Raw genomic sequence first — 17,087 nt, forward strand, 5'->3', positions numbered from 1 at the left:
CGACCAGTGTTTTGGTTCCATCCACATACGCTTGTGAATCTTTGTTCTCAGTGATGAATTTTGTTAAGTCTCATAATAGGAGTAGCCTGACGGATGAAAGTAGTAGCTCGTGCCTATCTCTGAAGGTCACGAAATATAAACCTGATGTAAAATCTCTGTCATCAGTGATGCAGCAGCAAAAGTCCCACTGATAATATCAAACAGAGTCATAAGGTTTTCTGTCGGACTATCAGTGTACATGTATACATTAAAAAATAAATGTATTTTTCATCATCATATACTGTGTTTTTGTCGCTCGAATGGATTTTATTATTTCTTCAAGTTTCTTCACATACGTACACCTTAAGCGATATCAAGTAGGAGTAACATGTTCTCAAAAAATTAGAGTTGGCACGCAGAAGAATTTTGAGTCAGAGATTTTGCTGGGTTTGGCACACACTCACAAAAAGGTTGCCCACTCCTGGTCTAGGTCTTGGTCAACTGAATATGCAAATGCAGGGTGATTACGAGTTTGCAACCATCTTATGCTATCAAGAGACAGGAAGAACCCTAACTCCCTCCTCCCCCCAAAAAAGACAAACTAAAAGAAAGACTTTGGAACTTGCTCTTCCAGAGCCAACATATCCATAAAGTTAAGCCTAGGCTTTAGCTCTTTAATGAATCTCCTTATTCTGAAAAAAAAAAAAAAAAAAAAAAATGGTGGGTTTTTAATGAACTCAAATGAAACCTCTTGGTTTGTACTTATCCCTGGTTATTCATATTTAAATGTATGTAGCTTATTCCTTAAATTGGATATGTGTTTCCCAAAAGCTACTGTAGCAAACATACATCATCTTATTCATCCAACTCCTGATTTTCACCAGAAAATAATTATTCCCTTTTATTCCACTTTATTAACCCACAGAATTTCACAGTATAAGCATAAGAAAATAAAATGTTTTTAACTTCTTAAACCAAAAGTTATCTGCAAGGGGCTCCTCGAACCTCTTACATTCAGAGGCAGTTGGGTGCAGTTTCTACTCTTGGAGGGATGTGGCTCCCCAGTAACCAGAGACAGACTCTGCCTGAGCTCGCCTGTTATCAGGCCCAGTGCAGTCCTGTGTGGGAGCAGGAGCTCTGAACGGCGCTTCATGCCAGTGCACACATCTCAGTGTGCGAGGAATGCTAAGTGGTTAGCGAGGAACTCCAGGGACCAGCAGGAGTAGCTGCAGAGAGCTTACTGCAAGATGACATAGCTCTTTATGAATTAGTTCTTAAGAAGAGATAAGGAAATGGAGGTTTTCAGCAATGTAGTGTTTTCTCGGGGGCTCCGTTTGACAGCTGGCTACTCCATTCTGCAAACTCTAACACGGTTTTCTTTTTATCTGCTAACTACAGCACATTCAAGATTTTTTACTTGAGGTTTCATTTTCTCCAGCTGGAAAGCTATGAATTCCCTCATAGTATTTCATTCTCATGACTCTTGCCTTTTGGGTAAAAATCTGTTAAAATATCAAATTTTTTTCAGTTGGCCAAAGAATCATTTTTGGCCTTATGTGAACAGTGCTTTTTAGTTTTTCATACTGTATTTGACCCAAGCAAACTATAAATTACTTAACTATAAACTACAAATTTTAAAAAAAATCAAAGGTAAAACATGGAAAAGTTACAGAGGAAAATTCATCTTACCATGGCAACATCTTCAAAAGAGTTTATTTTATATCCAACCTCTAGGAAGACATTCAATGTCTCTAAATTTTATTCTTCTTCTTAATGTAATGATACATACATTCATCAAAACATACCATAACTCTGCATTTCTTCCAGTTTCAACTATTACCGGTCTTAGCTGTACTATAATGTAAATTTAATATACTTATTCAACAAGCTGGTGGATCAGAAATATACCATGCTGAGAAACACCACAGGTATGCTCACGTGAAATGATACAAAAGTCCTAACAAAATATAGGAACTATGTCCTCCTTTGTGAAGGGCAATAACCTTATTCAACCTTTTATAAGCAATCCAGTTTATAGAAGAGGTCCCAGCTGACCCATACAATATGACAATTCCTGCTCAAGATAAAATCAAGCATTTGGCATAACCACACACACACACACACACACACACACACCAAGCCCAAAATAGAGTAGTCTAAGCCAATCCCAACATCACCAAACCAACCAAGACTTCATTTAGTTACAGTTTTGGCTGTCCCAGAGTGAAATCTTAAACCAGTCAATCAGGAATTACTAGTACGTGATCAGCAATAGTTCAGTAATCTGCCTGATAGACCCCTAGATTACTATCAGGTAATCTACCTGATAGTTCCTAAGCAGTGGTTCTCAACCTTCCTAATGCCACGACCCTTTAATACAGTTCCTCACGTTGCGGTGACCCCCAACCATAAAATTGTTTTCGTTGCTACTTCATAACTGTAATTTTGCTACTGTTATGAATCGTAATGTAAATACCTGATATGCAGGATGTATTTTCATTGTTTGCGACCCACAGGTTGAGAACCGCTGGGAGGGAGCTAACCTTGAGGTAACCAACCCGCTTTTTCTCCTAGTATACTGTAACTTACTCATTCTCACTCCTTTCTTCCTAGAAAAGTCTTTCATTTTGTACAGCTGCTCAGAACTCATTTCTATCTACTAGACTGGATGCTGCCCAATTCTAATACATTTCTGTCCTATTAAGATCTTAAATTTTTAATATGCCTCAGTTTGTATTTGAGTCAAAGCAGTGAAGTATCTCACCAAATGGGAAGAACATTATGACAGGACATCCAAAGGAAGTTACCTGAAGACCAAGCCACTTAGCCATTGGAATCCAGAAACTCTGGCCATGCCAATTGGGCACTGTAACTAGGCCAGAAGTTCAGGAAACAAAGGAGAAAAATAGCAATCACTGAACTCCAAATATATTAAAGCAACTCATCCTTCACCTCCCTAAGGAGACACATTGGGATGAAAGTGTAAAACAGGGCCCCAAAACCCTAGCTCCATCTCCAACCCTGAGAACAATCTAAGCTGAAACCGTCCCTAAAGGCAGCGTGGAAGGGGAAGAGCTGAGTTTAGCCTCAAAATATTTAGCCCAGGACGTTTAAATGGGCTCTGAGGAGGACAGCAAGCATCCTGGGGGGAAGAGCTAAGAGCAGGAGTAAGCCTCAGGAGTGGAAGCAGAGACCTGGAACACTGACATCAGCAGCAAGTTACAGAAAGTTTCCAACTCCAGGATGAACAGTGTCATCGCACAGGCCACACAGAATTACCACTATTTCCTAAGCAGAGACAGAAGGAAATCTGAGTTTTAAACAGACATCTGAGAGTGGTGCTCACAACAGACTGGGGAAAACGAGGACTAGACCAAGGAAAGTGTGGTGGTTAATTTTGTGTATCAACCTGATTGGACTAAAGGATGTCCAGATAATACATTACTTCTAGCTGTGCCTGTGAAAGTGTTTCTGGAATGGATTAGCATTTGAATAAGTTCACTAAATAAAGAACTTGGCTCCCACTAATGTTGGGGAACCTCATCCAACCTGATAAGATTAGAACAAAAAGGTGCATGAAGAATGAATTTACTCTCGGGGGCTGGAACAGCCATCTTCTCCTGCCCTTAGACACTCCTATTTCTCGGGCCTTAGGACTCAGACTGGGACTTAAGTCATTAGCTACCTTCAAGGTAGCACAGGAATCACACCACCAGCTTTCCTGGGCCTCGAGCTTACAGATGGCAGATCTTGGACTTCTCAGCCTCTAATACTATATGGGCCAATCCTTCATAATAAATCTCTTTCTATAAATCTACATATATTCTATTGGTTCTGTTCCTCTGGAGAATTCTGACTAATAGAGGGCAAAAACAATCAAGACTTTTGGGAAAAAGACAGTAAATACAGAGGCAAGGATCACAGATGAATGTAGCTAAGGGTTAGGGAGAATTAGAAGCATATTTAAAAAAAAAAATTTTTTTTTAAAGAAGCATATTAATGCCACTAGCAGAAATGGGGAATTAAAATATGTATATAATGTTTTGTATAGAAAATAGTAAGTTTGGTCTTAGAACTAAATTTAGGGTTACAGCGGGACATACACAGCCTATAAATATCTGCAAATAGATATAGATTTCAGAAGCTATTCACTGACTAGAGTGGAAGTGAAGAAGCTAGCCAGCCATGAGAAGGGTAGAAAGAGAAAAGCAATAAAAAAAGGACAAAGGAGGGGGTAACCCCAGCAAATGCCAATTCTACTTATCCAAAGATAAGGCCATTGTCAGAAACTCCCAACCTCTTACCATCTCTTGGCTTAAAATTTGATAAGGAGATAGATCCAAGTTAAAATGGTTGAACTGTCATATGATGACAAACCCATGCCCCACTAGAAATCTGATGTAATTAAAGCTCTGGGCAGCATGGCAGAAACTCAGCTCTTTTCAGCCAAACCTGGGCTAATGCTCTGAACTATAAGGAGAGGAAGTGGCAGGTAAGAGACTGCCATCATATAACAGGGTAGGCTGACGCTCCATTCTTCAAATATGGCCCACTCCTTATCACATACATTTCCATTTGGCTGCAAAAATTCTTTCCAGCTCATAAAGTATTCTGGTATGAAAGGAAAAACCAGTAACTTGGAAACCAGCAAACAGTGGCAATCCCCAGGCCCCAAACTGTGGGAAGCCGCCTACTGTCTTCACTAGCAGAGAGGTATGGACAAGGAGCCTGGAATGCTGGTGACCCTTGAGCCCTGGCAAAGGTCAGAGCTATACACCAACTGTTTAGTGAAGACAATGGTAGCTGAAGCAACTTCCCAGCCAGATAGTCATGTAAATCCTTACTGATAAGATAGTCTGTCTGTTACTGGAAATTGCCTGCCTAAGGGCCATACGTGTATTCCAAACTGAATAAAAGGATGGCAAGGCCTGAGCACAAGAGTCCTTCCTCTTGCTTTGGGCTCCTGCCTGGCCCCCCAACTTGCAAATTATTATTTCTTGTCTCGTCTCTGTCAATTTTGCGCGGCCCCTCTTCCAGAGCCCAAACCCTGAACCATGCGGGATGTGGGTCAATCACACCAAACACCTACCTTTCCTGTTGTTGTAATGTACCCCGCGAATCACACAAGGACGCCTCAAGAAGTCAAATTAAGGAGTAACATTTATTTCAAATCGGGGACTACAAGGGGGCATTTTGCTCTCCAAATCTCGTAGTCCTTACATAGCCCCAACACCAGATTTATATAGGCAAAAATCACAAAGGTATTGATTACATCTCGGGGTTTGGAATGAGGAACCTGGTTTGCAAAAAAGCAGTTTGTTACAGAAGCTAAATTGAGCCGATTAGTTATCTACCAATATTAATTATAGTTTCGGGTCTTGGGACCACTGAGTCAACAGGAATGCATTACCTGGAGCCCAAGGGGCTTGGGACCACTGAGCAATGGAAACACATTATCTGGAGCCACTGAGGCATTTAGAGGAATTGTGCAGTCCTGGCCTCCAGGTACAGAGGAATGTGTTTTCTAAAACCAGTATGACCACAACCAATGGGGTACTCAAATTACAATCAATAGGGTATTCAATTGAATGGGATGATTTATATAATTCAGAAAATCAAAATAACTTTTCTATTATTTTAGCAAGCAAATAATGCCAGAAGCCAAGTCAGCAGGGTTAAAATATTAAACAGCAATTCCCACCAAGCATGGCTGCCACCATGCTTCACTGTCTTCGTCAATCCACCCTTCACAGACACACCCAGAAATAGTCTATATTTATTGACTATTTATTGTGTGTCATAATATATAATATGTGCGTGTCTATTATGCATGGTACTGTTCATAGGAACCACCTCTCAAAGAGCTCACAACAGAGTATGCTAGACTCATTCAACAAATATTTATGGTCAGCCTACTGTGTTCTAGGCACAAAGAATAAGTAGTTGATAGTCTAGTTCTACATTTTTCACAAAACATTAGATATTGTGATGCTCTCTGACAAACTGGGAATTTATGATGGAAGAAAGTTGAAATAATAGGATATAGAATCCATGACTTCCACTCATCACACATTGACACCTCAAAACCATCTTTTGCAGAATTCAGTCTTTCAAACATCACCAGTTCAATGACTTTCACTGGCACAGGATGGCTGGGCCAGCCAGCTGCTGTGGCATGGGAAGGGGCCTGGCCATCTGCCAAGATAGCACAGTGATGGGTAGCAGGCCTCTGGGGCCTATAAAGGGGTTAAACCAAGGAGCCTCTACTCTGGTCCTTGCTGAGGGCCTCAAGGAAACTGGCTCTCCTGGGGCTCATGACACAGCCTGCCTCCTTACCCAACCAGCCTCCCATTCCTCACTTCATCTGTCCTCACTCTCCTGCCTCCCAAACCTGAGTCAGGGGTACACTGTGACCTCTGGACTAAGGGTTGCAGGCCAAAGTCCTACATGGATTGTGCTGAGCAAAACACTCTTTCCCCACCACTGTTGCAAATTCCTAACTAGTCCCTGCTCCAAGATTTGAAGATGAGCAGCTTCCCATCATTGTGGCCAGTAGAAAAGTTTACCACTGGTCATAAGAGTGAGTAAAAGGAAAGTCTGAAATCAACACAAATCTATCACCACTAGTGGAAAAACAATTAAGAGTTCGTACCCCATGGACAAAAGGTCACCTATGTTAGCGTCTCTGTGTTCCATTGGTCACACGATGGTCAGAAGGAAAGACTGCCAGTTTTGGATTTTGTTCTCAGGCATCGACCATACTAGTATGCTGGCTGATATCCACAAACCACACTGAGTGCTTGATGTAGGCAGCACCCTTTGTGAAGTGCTATAAAGGATAAAATAAATATCCAACACAGCCCAGCACCTCCCTTCAAGGATTGAAACATGGCTCCTCCTCTGAACAGCCATCTTCTGGGGAGCTCACCCTCGTATGGGGAAATAAGGTATAGATTTAATAACCTGGGTAGCAACAAAACATCTAAGTAACAATGAAAGACCCAACAGAAAGATTCATAAAACAGTCCATAATTATTTGTCCAGTGGAAAAGAAAGGGCTCACTTAGGAGAGAAAAAAGGGATGAGTTTATTGGAGAAATGAATTCAAACAGGGCAAGCTTTAAGGAAGTATATATGGAAAACACAGTATTTTACCTAAGCAAACATTTATTTAATAGTCACTTGTTGAATGATTAAATGAAAGGACTGGAGTGTGGAATCCTGGATAAAATCACTTGAGCAATTCCAGAAGCAGAACACTGAAACCAATGTGAGCCCAAAGATGGGTTCTACATGGGCACTGTGGGAAGAAAGGCGGGGGAGTAAGGATTAGATCTGGGGAGGTATGGAATACCCTTATTCCAGGGACTTCAGGGAAACACCGGAAGGTCTGAACACAGGGCAAAATGAAGAGCTTTAGATAGGATGCAAAGTGGAGAAATCATAGTTCTGTGTCCTACAATTTAGAAATTAATCACACATTAGGGGAAATTTTTCTAAAAGGGAAATTGTTTTCTGTCATTTTTCTTTTAAAAGTCTATGTACATCACTGAAAATAAAAGAAATACACATAATGTCTTCTACAGAATAAAGGAAAGAATTTGTCCCCAAAGATCTTTTCTTTGTATAAATGATGCCACCACAATTGCTGCTTCAATAAAAATGAATATTTATGAAATGTAAAATGACTTGGATTAACTCATTCCAATTTCACCCTCTAAATTTAGATTTTTAAATCATGCCAAAATGGAGATTTTGATTACAAAAGCAAATTGAGGAAGAAAAAAAAAAAAAACTACTTGACAAGAAAAAGAGCAAATATCTTTTAAAAAATGAACTTGAAATAGGGCTGACAAATGATAGGTGGTCAATTTGACTTAAAAACAAGAGAGAGAGATCATCTTCAAAGTGAAATTATTTAATTCAACAAAGCAGTCACATTACAAGAATCAAGTCATAAAATTTTAAAAAGGAAATAAGTCTCCCATCCACCTTCAGCTCACTGAAGCTCTCTCACAGGCTGTTTGTTTCTTAGCCATTATTTCGGTTTCTTTGTGCATACATATTATTATTTTCCTCTCTGTTCTCACAAAAGTTAGCATGCTATAATGCCACTTTTCTGACCTTGCTTTTTTTTTACTTAACACATCTTGGCAATCTCTCCATACCCATTCATATAGGGGTTCCATGTTCTTTCTTACAGCTGCATATTCCATTGTGAGGATGAACCATAATTTATTTAACTAGCCCCTGCTGATGGGCATTTGGGCTGTTTCCAATCTTTGGCTATTGCAAACAAGGCTGCAGTGAATAACCTGGTACAGTCATCTTTTGGCATGTGTGCAAGTGTATCTGTAGGATAAATTCCCAGAAATTGCATTCAGGGGTCAAAAGGTATATGCAATTAAATTTTTGATATATATTGCCAAATTGCCTTCCCTAAGAGTTGAGCCAATTTCCACTCTTGCCAGCATTATAAGAGAGTACCTTTTTCCTTAAGGCAACAGAGTGTATCATCAAAGTTCTGGATGTTTGCCAGTCTGAAAAATGAAAAATGGTATTTGCATTCTCCTCATTATGAGTGAAGTAGAGCATCTTTTTATATGTTTAAGAGCCAAATGTACTTCCTCTTCTGGAAACTGTTCATACCTTTGCCTATTTTTCTAATGGATGTTGGTGTTTTCTTATTATTTTCTAGGAGCTTCTTATATATTAGGGAGACTAGTCCTTCACCTATGATATGAGTTGCAAATATATAATCCAGTTTGTCTTTTGAACTTGCTTATGGTAATTTTGCCTGCAGAAAATTCTTATTTAGATGTGATCTAATTTTTCAATCTTTTAAGTCTTCTGATTTTCAAGTCATGATTAGAAAGGCTTTCCTCACACCAAGATTATAAAGGAATTCTCCCTTTCTCATATTTAAATTATTTCATTTTTTACATTTAACTAAATGGAAAAACAGTATAGTAGTTAACATCCCAAACGCTAAAACCAAATTGCCTACATTCATATCCCAGAGCCACCACTTATTAGCAATATGAGCATGGATAAGTCACCTAACCTTTATGGCCCTTAGTTTCCACATCTACAAATGAGGAATAATAATAATTACTTTATGTTTACTAATACATTTAATCATTTTGATATTAACCATTTTATATTAGTAAACATAAAGTAATTACTACAGTGCTTGGCATATAGTAGGCATCTAATAAGTATGAGCTATTATCGTCATCTATCTTTTGGAACTTATCCTGTTTTAAGATGGAAAGTACAATCTTTTTTCCTCTATATGGCTACCTAATTGTCCCAAAACCATTTACTGAATATTCCATCTTTTCCCCACTGATTTGAGACATCACCTTTTTCATAGGCTACATTTCCATATGTATTTAAGAATTTCTGGTCTTTCTTTTCTGCTCATTGACCTAGCTATTAATGCACCAGTACCACACTGTCTGGAAGGGCTGGCTGTCCCTGTTTGCTCTTCTTTTAGTTACCATAACTATCCCTATTTATTTTCCCATATGAATTTTTTAATTAGTGTACCCAGTTCTAGAATGAAATAAAAATATCATTAGTATTTTTACTGAAACCACATTACCTTTATAAATTAACTTAGGGAAAACTGATATATATGTTTCCTGTTCAGTCTTCTATCCAAGAACCTGGTATGTCTTAACATTTGGTTTTCTTTTTTTTTCTTTTTGCATCTTTCAGTAGTGTTTTAAAGTTTTCTTCACATAGGTCCTGCATATTTCTTGCCAAGTTTACTCCTAAATTTTAACTTTTCTGGTTGCTATTATAAATGGAGTGTTTTCTTCCATTATATCTCCTAACAAGTTGTTTATATAGAGTAAACCCATTGGTTTTTGTCTAGTAAGACTATACCCTGACACCTTACTAAATTCTCTTGGATTTTTCAGATATGTAATCCTATCAACTGCAAATGATGTTAATTTTATCTTCTCTTTTCCAATCTGTACATCTGTAATTGTCTTCTCTTGTCTGCATTGGCTAACACCTACAAAACATATTAAATAATAACCAATTACCCAAAGTAGGCCTGGTCATGCTTTAGGCAGCCTTGAACAAATTACACATTTAAAAAGTTTGAAGGTTTGAATCTTAACTTCTTGCAAAGAAGAAATATACCAGGCGACAGTTTATAAAAGGATGGACATTTTAAGAACACAAGAAGGTAAGATTAAAGCTTAGATGATAACCCTTAACAACAAAAGTATTTACTAACAATGCACACCTGCAACTAGGTTGAGCAAGAGTGGACCACCTCCACATTCTTTCTTGATTGAGACTCTGGTGCAGTGGTTCCCAACCTTTTTTTGGCCATGCCCCGCCTATGCATCTCTAAAATCCTGATGCCCCCCTGCCATGACATATAATTCATATTATTCAAAAAGTGAACTCTCATTCATGTGGAGGAAGCCTACAAGGCCATTAACTTGGTCTAAACAAGCTTCCAAAGAACATGGCATCCATGAAAGAGAAAAATAAAAGAATGAAAGGACAGTTGAAGTACTGAGTGAGAAATCACTACGAAATTGTTTTAAAAAATAATAATATGAAATGATATAAAAATAGCACAAAGTTTCAAAACACATAATAGAGAACTGAAATGCATAAATATGTCACAGTATATATTTATATACTATATATGTGGCCCCTAGAGCCATAAGAAATGCAAAAAATTCATTTAAAATAACTCATTCTCGAATTGCCCCCCTTAAAAATCAAATTACTCCCCTGTGGGGCATGTGCTTCATGTTGGGAACCACTGCTCTAGTAGAAACCTCTAATGTTTCTCCATTAAGCACCATGTTGGCCTTTGGCTGAAATTGATACACTTTATCAAAGTTAAGGAAGTTGCTATCTCTGAGTGTTATCAAAAATGGTTGTTAAACTGGTCCAACAACTTTTCAGCATCTAGGGAGATAGTTACATCGTTTTTGTTTGTTTGTTTGATCAATTAAATGATGAATTATATGAATAGATTTCCTAATATTAACCCATCTTTGCATTCTGAGACTAAATCGCATTGCTGGAGCCTGTGTATTCATAGTTATTTTACAGTTTTGCATCTATATTCATACATACAATTGTTCCGTAGTTTTATTTTGAGACAATCTTTATCAATTTTGGTTTCAATATTATACTTGCTTCTTTAAAACAATTTGACAATTCTTTCAGCATAAATAATATTGAAATTATCTGATTTTAAATATTTAGTGGAAGTCCCCTATAAAACTGTCTGGACATAATGCTTTGGGAGGAGGCAAGAACTCTTTGACAATTTTTTTTTTTTTTTTTTTTTTGAGAAAAATCAATCTGTTTAGATTTTCTACCCCTTTCTTGGATCAGGTTGGGTCAATTGTATTTTCCTAAAAAGTATCTACTCCATCCGAGTTTCCAAACTTTCAAAGAGTTAAGCAAATAGTCTCTTATTAGTCTTAAAATTTTTCTATTTCCATTATTCCCCCTCAGTTCTTATCTTGTGTATTTGTACATTCTTCCCTTTTTTCTTTATTAGCCTAGGTAACAGTTAATAAATTTTATTGTTGCCGTTTAATTATTTTTCAAAGAGCCACCTTTTGGATTACTTACATTGCTTTACTGTTTTTCTACTTATGTTTAAAGTTCTTAGACAAATATATCTTTAGCAGGTGTGCTACATCTCTTCCTCACCCCAAAAAGGCATCACAGCAATAAATGCAGTGAACACTAAGAATACAAAGGCAAGAAATAGGTTAAATAGGAGTTATTAATGTTATCCTGAATACCTCCAAATCCCAAATACCTGGTCAAAAAACCAGATTAGCAATGTTTCCAATATGAAGGGGGGAAAAAAGTGCCATATAAAGTAAAATCTGGGCTTTTACCATAATTAACTCATTGGAAATAAGATCAGTTTTAACTATAATAAACTTACATTTGAGTAATGTAAGAGGTACTCTGGGGTTTTAATTATAAGCCTTCCGCCTCCTGCCTATGTATAGCAATTAATTGCCCACCAATTTAGTTCAACAAGCATGAATCCCCCATTTTCTCTAGTCCCAAAGTTCTCTCAGTATTGCTGTGTAGCCAGACACTAAAACAGAGCAAAACCACCTCCACATATAAGATCAGACAAAGTCATGTGTGCCCTGCCAGCTAGCCAGTGCTATCCAGAACCCACCACTAACCTGAACAGAGTGTGCTTCAATTGAGGCAGTCTAGTTCAAGTCCAGTTTTAACTAATAACCCAAAGTAGGTCTACTCATGTTTTGGTTCATTTTAGATAGCCTTGGAGAAAGTAAACATTAAAGATGTTTAAGAGATTGAATCTTACCCTCTTGCAAAGTAGAAATCTACTGAGCCACAGCTTAAAAAAAGGTGTAAGTTTTCTTAAACATACTAAAAAAGGTAGGATTAAAGCTGAGATGATAATCCTTTGCACCAAAAGTATTTGGTAACAGTGCACACCTCATAGTAGGCTGAGCCAAAGCCATGCAACGGATAGGCCTTGTCTTCTAAAAATCAAAAGGTGATGCTTTCATCACAGAACTTTTCAGAGTTCGGATGAAAATAACAGACATAAGACAGAGGTAATACAGATTAGTGAACAGCTGTTAAACAGATAGGAGGTTGGAACTGAGATTAATTTAACTTTCAGAACAATAATAAATCCATAAGTTTCAAGTTTATAACCACCAAAACCTATCAAAGAGGTAACACTGCCCATTTCTGGGGCCAATTAGGACTTTCAGCTCTCCATCAAGGCAGTAGTATCAGGAATGGAGACTGGATAGGCCACAATCCTATATAATAAAAGCCTCATATGCAAATCAACCAAATGGTGGAACGATCAGTGGAATGGCCGGTCGCTATGACACGCGTTGACCACCAGGGGGCAGGTGCAGGAGCTGCCCCAGGCCAGCCAAGGCGGGTGCCAGTGGGCCCCTCTCCCCCCACACCCTCCACAACCCCCACACCTCCCGGCAGATCACCCCAATGGTCTCTGCAGAGGGAGGCGACCAGCTGCAGCGGTGGGAAATGGGACCAGTGAGCTGGCAGTGCCAGGCCGGCCAAGGGTGCCAGCAGGGGCCCCTAATTGCCCCGCTGGTCACCCCACAGATCGGCCCTGATCGCCAGCCAGGCCTAGGGACCCTGCCCATGCACGAACTTCATGCACTGGGCCTCTAGTCTAAAATGAAAATATTGGGGGGAGGGCATAGTTAGAATAGCTGAACAATAAGGACATATGCATTGTAGGTTTGGCCCTACATCAACAAAAGCAGATGTACAAACAGCTATAAAAGAGAGAAGAGCCTGGAGTAGAACCAGGTCCTGAGGTTCTGCAGAGTTATTATGTGGATATGAAAAAAAATCTTTGGCTGATTTCTATCATGTTGGTCAATCTTTTACCAAAAGTGTCATTTACATACTGGGAAACTGATTGGGAAGACTTTGGTTAACAAAAAACATAACTAAATTTTGGTCAATCTTGATCTTGAACCAATTTGGAAATGTGATCAAGAGTTTTTGGGTTGTTTGTCTAGGAGGGCATATCAAAGACACTGTAAAAAAGAAGTTCAGTACAAGCTAGGGAAGTGCAGCCTTGAGAAAGCATTGTCTTTACCATAAATACCCATTTATGAATGCTGGTTTGCAAATTTGCAAAGAATTTATTTTTAAGACAAAGTTCAGATAATTTAGTCAAATATAGTTTAGATATAAAAAAATAATCTAGATTTTTTTTCTTTCTTCTAAAACTCATTCTCTGAATTTGAGTTAAAAATAAAATAAACTTTTAGGACTGCCGATGAGTTGGAGGTGATGTGATGGCGGGCACAGGAAATACAACTGCTAATGTAGGTAAATAAAAAAAACAGGTCACGCAATCACTTTCCAAACTGCTTGACATCCAAAAACCTCTCTCTACCTTTTACAGTCTCATATTGAGTACTGTATATGATACGCAGACCCTCACTATGATCTCCTATAAATACTCACCCATTCTTTAAGGAAAAGGAAAATAGAAGAATTTCTGGGAAATTTCAAATGCAGAATCTATCTTGACATTGAGCCATTTGTAAAATATTAATCATCACTATCCAACAGCTGTAAGGCAGTGGTTTATAAACTACGGGATGCATTAAAATCAGATGGAGGACTGAAAACACCAGTTGATAAGGCCGCACTTTGAGAAACACTGCGCCAAAGTAATCCTACTTAAATTATGGTGCTGGGGACGGTGGACCTGTACTGTCTGCAAACTAACTGCAAGGGGTCTACCACAGAAATGAGAATTAAGCTTTTAAAATTTGGGGGTAGTTTAACATTACTTGGCATCCAAGCACGTGACCACTTTTCTGGCATTTCACTTTTATCGTACTTTCCAAAAGCGTTGGTCTGAGATTGGAAAGTTATTTTAAAGTTTGGGAAACTCAGCTCTGAAATAGACACCACCGCAGGATTGCTACACAAGTGCAGACTCGGGAGCACAGGGCCAGGGGCCGTTCCTACCAATGGAGGAAACCAGGCAGTCCTGGAAGATAATGGAAGCCTGAGGATAATGCCTACCACCAGGACTCTGGGCTGAAATACAATTTCAAAATTGCAGTTTCCAGCGTTCTGTATCATGGCTTTGTTTCTAGTGACAAAAGAACACCGCACCATCACTGCAAAAGGCCAGCGTCCCAGAGCCGGTGCAAAGGAGAAAGGAAAGGCTGCGGAGAAGCCCGGACTGCGGACGCGCATACCCGAGAGAAAAGGCTGAAACGGGATCAGCGTTTGGAGCCGCTGGGAATCTGCACTCTGTGTGTTTACACCAGCTCCCAAGATTCCGGCCAAGCATTTTGTGGGTGCTTTTAGGGAGTGAGGGGCCAAACAAAGAAACAGAAGCGACCCCTGCCTCCTCCCTTCCCGGCGCCTCCCCGCGCCTGCGCAGACCCTAGCCTGAGCCCCAAGGAGTCCAGTCCACGGGTTTGTTCCGCGAGGGCGGAGGACGCGCCGCCACCGGGCACTTGCACGCATGCGCAGCCGCGACCACCGCGCCCTTACCCGCCACGGCGATCGGGTCCTTCCGGCCCGGCAAGGCCTCCTGGGGGCTGATCATCTTTGAAGCGGAGTCGCCCATTCCCGGGACAGGAATCAGGCTGTGGAAGAGCTGGCGAGCCCTCCTGGTGGCCGAGAGCATGGGCGGGCCGCTGGCAGAGGGGCGGCGGCGGGCGGAAGGCGCGGTCGGGGAGCCGAGCGGCTGCCGCGGGCCGGCGAGTGCTGGATTGACTGCTGGCGCCCGCGGGGGGACGGGTGCGCAGAGCCGCCGCGCCCCGGAATCGAGGTTACCTAAGGCGCAGGCCGCAGGGGCTGTGACCGAGGGCGTGTCCTCTCCCCGAGAGGGTGCCGCGTCCCCGGAGACACCCGCGAGCTTTTCTGGCTCGGCTTCAGTACCCTGTCCAAGCTGGGAACAAGTGTATTTATTAATGGCGGTACGAAGTACGTGAAGCGTCAGGGGCCAAAAAAATATGCCCAGCCCTTGATTTTTCAGTTCGTCCCCATTTCACAACCTCCTTAGCCGTTGTTTGGCGTGCCCAGTAAGATACAAAACGACCTACCTTACAGACAAGTAGAATGTATGTCTATTTCCATTGCAGCCATTATGATTACCGAAAAGATGAGTATTTATCCAAAATGAAAACTAAGTACAAGTTTCAAAAAGCTCAGAATAGGGGAGATAACTCAATAAAATGCCATACCTGTGTACACACATGCATATGTATAAACATATTGATAAACCCATTTTACGGGGGCCGGGGGGGACAAGTAGAGGAGCGAGGTACTAATGTCACCGCTAAGGCAGCTTAGGTGGATGTGATGGTGCTGTTGGATCATTCTTGTTTCTCAAATCATAGGAGGTAACATTTGTTCCTGTGACATTTTCAACCCAAAGCATAAGGTGGGTGGAGCCAGATGGGTGTCTTGGGTGTTCCATATGTGAAATTTGGGGTTTTACAGAAATGTTCTGCCAAAATGGGCAGATAATCTCAGATGAGGAAAGGAACTGCAGACTCGCACCCACAGAGATGTGGGAGTTTTGACCCCCGCCCTTCCCCACCCCACGGGTTTATCTGTCTCTGTTTTCGTGTGGTGTGGACTGTCATGTTAGGTGGACAGGAAGATTCGCCCGACTCTACTGTAGAATGTGGCCAAGCATGTAACATTAAACTTCGATTAAAGTGCTTATTTTATCATTCACAATTCCCTGTGGGCAATGTGCCTCAGTTTTTACTTTTGATTTATTTGTTTTTATTATGAGATTATACAAAGTAGGTTCTATAGGCCTCTCTCAGAAATACTCCTGTCCCTTGTAGGCTCGTGAAGGCCTGGTTACTGCTAAGCATTTGTAAAAATAAGATCATTCCTCTGTCAAAGGAAATACTCTGTGGGGTTTTTAAAATTGCTGCCTTTTAATACATACTGATTTGCCTTTTCTGATTAGTGGTTGGTTGTATGAAACTAAACATGTTAAAAACACTCAGCAGCTAAAAACTGAAGAATTTTTCATGTCAAGAAGTACTTATATAATGTTAAGTGGAAAAGCACAACAGATCTCAAGTATGTGCATCTGTGCGATGTGGTATATATAAAAATGCATACACCTCCACTTGTACACCCACTGAAGAAAGACTAGAAAAAATGTAAATGGTGTTTACAGTTCTGCTGTTGTTCAAAGTAATGGTCTACTGATTTTCACTTTTTTTAAACCTCTGTTTTAAAATGTTCTACAGTGTTATAGTGTTCTCAAGTGTTCCAGTGGCTGTTACTTATTATAAAAATAAACATTTTTAAAGTAGAATACCTTACTTTACTCCAAAGCTTTTTTCAAAAATCAGAACAGTTTTTACATTTACCAGAATAATTGTAAGAAGTTACATTGAGTTTTGCTTGTTTCTTGAGAGATTTAAATATTTCTGCCTTCAATAATACCATTTTCACCACTAGTACTTCCTTTTCTTCAGACTTTCCTAATCCCTTCTGAGCTTCACACTGAGAGGGCCTTCTTTTGTACCCATTGGGCATACACTGCTTTGATTTTTCCTTTTTTG

The 17,087-nt window shown here is 40.0% G+C and overlaps 1 protein-coding gene across 3 annotated transcripts in view; it reads right to left on the minus strand.

Moving 5' to 3' along the window:
• Window positions 1-15,456, minus strand: part of MSRA (methionine sulfoxide reductase A) — a 400,173-nt gene extending 384,717 nt beyond the window's left edge. For all 3 annotated transcript variants that reach the window (XM_036313581.1, XM_036313580.1, XM_036313579.1), the window contains exon 1: window positions 15,043-15,456. In XM_036313581.1, the coding sequence (XP_036169474.1) occupies window positions 15,043-15,178 (136 nt within the window). In that variant the 5' untranslated portion in view covers window positions 15,179-15,456. The remainder of the gene's footprint in view (window positions 1-15,042) is intronic.
• Window positions 15,457-17,087: the final 1,631 nt, after the last annotated feature.

The sequence above is a fragment of the Myotis myotis genome, unplaced genomic scaffold (genome assembly GCF_014108235.1).
Source record: "Myotis myotis isolate mMyoMyo1 unplaced genomic scaffold, mMyoMyo1.p scaffold_m19_p_6, whole genome shotgun sequence".
NCBI classification, from domain to species: domain Eukaryota; kingdom Metazoa; phylum Chordata; class Mammalia; order Chiroptera; family Vespertilionidae; genus Myotis; species Myotis myotis.